Source organism: Mirounga leonina, unplaced genomic scaffold (genome assembly GCF_011800145.1).
Source record: "Mirounga leonina isolate KUSES-001 unplaced genomic scaffold, KU_Mleo_1.0 Mir_115, whole genome shotgun sequence".
Taxonomy (NCBI): domain Eukaryota; kingdom Metazoa; phylum Chordata; class Mammalia; order Carnivora; family Phocidae; genus Mirounga; species Mirounga leonina.
In genome coordinates, this window is record NW_023270268.1 from 7,241,565 (window position 1) to 7,247,564 (window position 6,000).

At 42.1% G+C, this 6,000-nt stretch overlaps 1 protein-coding gene across 3 annotated transcripts in view; it reads right to left on the reverse strand.

Moving 5' to 3' along the window:
- SCN10A (sodium voltage-gated channel alpha subunit 10) overlaps positions 1 to 5,099 on the reverse strand; it is a 91,228-nt gene extending 86,129 nt beyond the window's left edge. For all 3 annotated transcript variants that reach the window (XM_034992269.1, XM_034992261.1, XM_034992254.1), the window contains exons 1-3: positions 4,830 to 5,099; positions 3,447 to 3,574; positions 348 to 428 (exon numbers count right to left, since the gene is read on the reverse strand). In XM_034992269.1, coding sequence (XP_034848160.1) covers positions 348 to 428; positions 3,447 to 3,574; positions 4,830 to 5,099 — 479 coding nt within the window. The remainder of the gene's footprint in view (positions 1 to 347; positions 429 to 3,446; positions 3,575 to 4,829) is intronic.
- Between the last annotated feature and the right edge of the window lie 901 nt (positions 5,100 to 6,000).

Consider the following 6,000-nt stretch of genomic DNA (forward strand, 5'->3'; position numbering starts at 1 on the left):
TAGGCTGTCCCTAAACTTGGTTCATGTGCGCCTAGCAGGTGAATGTGGGGGGTAGATGGGGGAAGCTCATCTGCCCAGACCACCCCAGGCCAATGAAATCAAACCCTCTGGGACTGAGACCAGGCATTAATATTTTTAAAATTTCCCCAAGGGATTCCAAGGTTGAGAACCACTACTGATAGTTCTCCAAAGTTGAAAATAACATGTGTTTATGCACCAAAGTCCACAGAGAAGGAAATATCTAACCACTCCAAAGAAAAATAAAAGAAAAAAGCCGCCAAGTGAAGGAAGAGAAGGAGGACAGAAAGAGGAGGCACAGGAATGACAGTGACAGCAAATCTACTTACTCGATTCTTTCTGGAAGCTCAGTTTGGGTCATGCCCACACAATTGACCAAAATAGTGACTGTAATAAATAAACTGAACCACCTGAGAGGACTGTGTTAAGGAAAAGCTAAGAGTCGCCATGTTTCTCTGATGTCACCTATGATCACCTTGACACTGAATGATTAAATTCATAGCTTTTAGCTAGGATCAGCTTTTCGGTCTTGTCGCATAACAGCTGCTAACATTTACTGAGTGCCTATCCTGGGCTGGTTACTTCATCCAAATTATTTCTAATACAACTGGACCTGCAGGTAAATATTATATCTACACTTTGCAGCTAAGAAAACAGACTGAAAATATCTTAAATAATTTTTCCAAGGTCATACAAGCTAGTCAGCTATGGTGCTGAGATGTGACCTCAGATTGATAACAGAACCCTCAGCAAGATGGAAGGAAACAAGAATCCCGTCTCCAAAATGTCCTTCTGCCCTGACACCTTCACTTCACTATACAATATAGCCTGAAATTTCATCCAGTGAATGTCTCTTTTTTCCTAAAAAACAAAGAGACGACTTCTAGGAAGTTAGAAGTAAAGGGAGGGTTACCAGCTGTCATGGGAATTAGTTGAGTCCGGTTGTTTTCCCGACTTAGCTGAGATCAGTCACTTTGAGGAAATGGGCCCCTGGCTAGGAATGGTGGGGGCAGGCACAGGGAAGTAAAATGCTGGCTCAAGGAGAAAATTCCAGATAGAATTAGGCTGGGGTGGAGAACTCTGTCTAACCAGAGAGAAGAATTTTCAAGGTTGAGCCAAGGGATTACCACAAGGGGAAGGAGACACTGAAGAAGGTGAGTGGAAAGGGGTAAACTGATGGCAAGAAATGCTGGTGGAGAAAACCCAAAGAGAAATTTCTCCCACTGGACGTTTTTCTCAGGACTAGCTTGGGTTCCTAACAATTACGTCCTAAAAAAACACAAAACCTGAAGATAAGCTTGACCTACAGAGAGAGTGAACAACTCATCTTTCATAATTTCAGTTTGAGCAGAAGTATTTAAATCTATTTTAGTTTTCTGTAAATGTCTTTAATGTGCCCTGTTTTACAGTTACTTAGGAACACATCTATTTTGAAAAGGGAAATTCTGTTAATTAAACCACATTTTCCTGTTGATTTGCAATTAAATTAAGAAATGTGTTCACATGGGGGGAAAATGTTAACCCAAGGATTAAATTAAAATCATATCTCCAATTCCACAAACCTTTAAAAGTAATAGGTTACACAGAATATTACTTGTGGAAAAATTCATAGCAAATTTGATTAGAATTATAATTTTGGTGAAATATTAATAATAAGACATTTGAGAATTCCATACCTTGAAAAATATCTTTTGGAGTGGAGCTACCAAGTTCCTAAGATTTAAATATATAAATGCAGGCTTTTGTGAGAAGAAGACACCTAACAGCTTTTCTGTCCAGCTATGACTCCATCCAGCAATTATGATTCACCAAATCTCAAGATGAAAAGAATATTCACTGGTCACTTGGTTCTTTAAAGGGATTTTATTTCTAATTAGCTGTTTCTTAAAGCTAATTAAGATGTAAGTCAACCAGGATATATGGAGAGGAGTTTGTATATATGCTATTTTTCTTTATTTGTAATTTTTATGTAATTGGATATATTTAAAAAAAAAAAAAAACCACCCAAGTAGAGCTGCCATACTGAGAGAATAAATTACCTCGGTTCATTTTCATTAACTGCCTACTTCTTATTGCTGATACTGTTCTAAGCAGGGTGCAGGCTGGACCTCTTAACTGGCTCTGTGACCTTGAACAATTTATTTAATGCCTTTGAATAACAGTTTCATCATCTATAAGATGGGGATGCAAATCCCTTCTTCAAAGGTTTCTGTACCTATGACAGTGATGACACTTAGGAGGTATTAGCAAACGGTAACTTACTATTATCGTTAAATATCCTTCTATAGGATCAGAAAATCCAAGATTGAATTAAGAAAATATAACTCCCACTGCTTGGCCATAAAGATAAAAATATGTAAAAGGAAAATGCAATGCAACTACATGGAGCAGTGCAGTTTCATTTTGAGATGACTCTGCCAGAGCTACCAGCTCACTGAGTGCTGTCCAGAAATCCAGCAAGCTTCCCCAGAGTGGCGGGGAGAGAACTCCTTTTACTGGAGCCTCCGGAGAAGAGGCTGGCTACCATCTGTCAGGCAGCTGAGGCAAGGCTGTTCTTGCAAATCAACCTCCTGGAAGCCAGGGCTGAATTTGTCATTAGGAACTTCCAATTTGGACAGTCACCAGGGAAGATCCTTGGAAACCAAGCCAAAGTCTCTTTTTTGTCCTAGTTTGGCTTGCCTTGAAAAACAAAACAAAATAAAACAAAAACTGAAGGCAGATTCTGAAGCTACCTAAAGCCGTTGATATAATACAGACATTTGACTGATTTGTCTCTCAACATTACTATATTTCCCAGTGGCATGAACCTTGAACTATTAACATTTTTTTGGACTATTGACCTTTGTAACCTGCTAGTAGTTGGGGGTAACTTGGGATATTGGCAGCGCCTGTGACCAATCTGATCCTGCTGAGACAATCTATGCTCTGCCCATTGTGGTCTGTCCTCTTTGTCCTCTGGCGGGTGCTGCTCTTTTGCCCAATAAACAGCCAGTTCTCATCATGGCTAGAGGTAACAGAGTAACAACTCATGCCTATTTCATCTGCCCAAAGAAGTCTGGGGGCCCTCTTATTGGTTATTATGTTGTGAGACAAGCATTCTTATTATGTTGTAAGAATGTGCCCGGGTGCATCAGCAAAGCTTATTCATAAGGGGGACATTTTTTTAGGTTGTGCATGCACAGGTGTGTCCAGACTAGTCTAGGTGAACCCAAACCCACCTCTGGCTTGCATGAGCACCTCCTCTGTCTTAGGACTGCTTTCAGGTATTGGATACATTAAAGCCACAAACATTTTTCTTTCAATGTAATGATTTCATTGTTTCAGGATTCAATTAGAGGACATGTATTCTGCTAACCTCTGAAGAAGGTACTGGGCACAGTGGGCAAAGCCTGATTCTAAAAGGAATCATGTGGAAGAAGCAACAGTGCAAAGGATATGAGTGGACAGACACTTTGATGGCTGTTCTTCTGATCAGGTTGAAAGGACTGAATAACCACAGGGCCCGAGTGGCACTAAACCGGGAAATTGTCCTCCCTTTGTTCAGCACCATAAATGTCTACAAGAAAACAAAGCAGAAGATGGACCTGAAGTGAGAAGCATGCATCCTCACACAATCGTGTTTTTGAGCACGAATGGTATCATTTCAGGCTTATGAGCAAGAAGGGCTCTGGGAACCATGAATCCATCAATGGAGAGCCAAGTGGAGGGGCAGAGTTAGTGAGGATCAGGGACTGAGAGCCATATCCTCACCTCCTAGCAAAACCCCAGGCCCTGTCAGTGACTGTGAATCAAGATGAGCCCACTGAGAGTACCCAATGGGCAGGAATCTGACCTGGGGCTGGTAGGATGCATCAGCCCCAGGGCCAGGATTCTGGCAGCAGGATGATAAGGTTCTGGCTGCATTAAATTCCTCTTCTGATTAGTGTATCATCCCTGGTGCTGGGATGCTCCCTCTGCTTTCCACCTTCTAGGTCTCCCCTTTTAAGCCCTCTATCTACTGGTTCCCTCTGAGCATCTAGGAAGGTGAGGGTTCTTGACCTGTGAGAGGAGGGAGAAAGACATTTTAGTGTCTTTTTATTTTCTCTACAAACCATATTTGAGATGGCTGATTCCTATCCCTCCCAACTCCCAAAAATGCACACATCATTTCTGGGGGGTGCTGTGTGGAACATCTAAGACACAATACAAATGGGGGAATTGTCATAAAATAGCTCTCACTTAAACTAGTGGTTCTCAAACGTTTTGATTTCAGGACCCTTTTATACTCTCAAAAATTATTGAGGACCCCAAAGAGTTTTTGTTACTGTTTATACCCTTTTGCTTATACCGTGTGTGTGTGTGAGAGAGAGAGTGTGTGTGTGTGTGACCTCCTGAACCCACTAAAAGGGTTTTGGGAACCCCAGGGGTTCTGAGATCATACTTTGAGGACCACTTGTTAAATCATCCTGATTTCTGTTCCCCTTCTCTACTTTATCCCCCACCCCCAGACTCAGGATCTCTGCTCCCCATTTGGAAAGACAGCCAACATCTTTGGAGATCCTGGGCCAGTGGTCATCCAAGAGAATAGCCAACTTCCTCTAAAAATTTAATAGCAGTTGTTGTTGCTTTGAGGATTTGAGTTTAATTAGTCTCCACCGTAAATATTATAGAAATGTGAAGACAGTATCAAAGAGGTGAGTTGGATATATTTGTCATTAACTGAGTCTAGCTCACAGCCACATCACCCAGGTCAGGAGAACTCCCTAGGCTGAGTGGGGCAGAAGCTTCCTCTCCCAGAGCTGAGAACAGCCTTCCCAGCCAATCACCCTTACCCGGTGTGTGCTGTAGAAGGGGTCCAGATCCTCCAGGGGCTCCCCAACCAGCTCTGCCGGGAGTTCACCATAGAACTTGGGCAGCTGGTTGCAAGCTTTCAAGTCTAGCTGAGGCCGAGGCTTCTCTTCTTGGTCCTTCTGCTCCCTGTGCTTATCTTTGGGTTTCTTTGCTGCCCGCTTCACAGCAATTCGCTTTTCAATCTCCACCAGGGACTCTGGAGTGAATCGACGGAAGTTGGTAGTTTCCAGGGACCCAAAGGTGAGTTCCATCTTCTCATTCTTCTTCAGGAAGAATTTATACTCTTATGAAAGTGGACATCACCACAGAGAGGTAACAGCCTTCCCACTGGCCCTCTCCCTCCAGTTCTTTTCCTTAACTCACACTTCCTTGATGGAATAGTGCCCCCCCAACCCAGTTCCTTTCTTAACTCACACTGAGCTCTCCCCAGAGTCTCACTGCCCCTGTGGCACTCTCAGGGGAGGCTGTTTATTCGATCCTCCTCCAGGCACCTCAGGGTTGAGCTATGTTCTCCATGAGCTTCTAAGGCATGGCTCCTTCATCTATTGCTCCTTCACCACCACCACCACCCCCACCAGATTTAGCCATACTGCCCTCTCTTCTCAGTTCTATGACCACTGAGCAACAGGTACTCTCCTGCATTCATCAAAGACTGTTCATGTGGTCTGTGGCAAAAACAATGCTAGTAAAATTTTCCCCATTGAAAAGCATTTGTTAAAAAGTATGGAAGGCATTAACATTTTTATTATTCTTTTATTATGCAATGATATGCTTTTAAGAAGTGACAGCCATTCCTGGACATAACAGCAAGAGAGAGGAGAAGGCCCAGGACCTTGAGCACATGGCTGCACTTGCCAGCTGAGAGTGTGCTGTCTGCTGAATGCTCTAAGCTTGGCAGCATATTTGTATTTTTTTTTGTTCTTAATAAAATACATTATTTAATTTTTCTAATTGGTTGCTTTTTCTTCTAATGTAAAGTTTTTCTTTAAAAAATCATATGAATAAGATTTTGATTTTTCCTTTTTCAAATGATTGATTCACGAGCCCATTTTTGCTGCTTATTTTAATCTAAGTGCACCCACATTTCCTGACAGCCTATCGATGACTTAACAGGTCATGATGATTTAAAAATTGTTCATAAGCTTGTAAAAT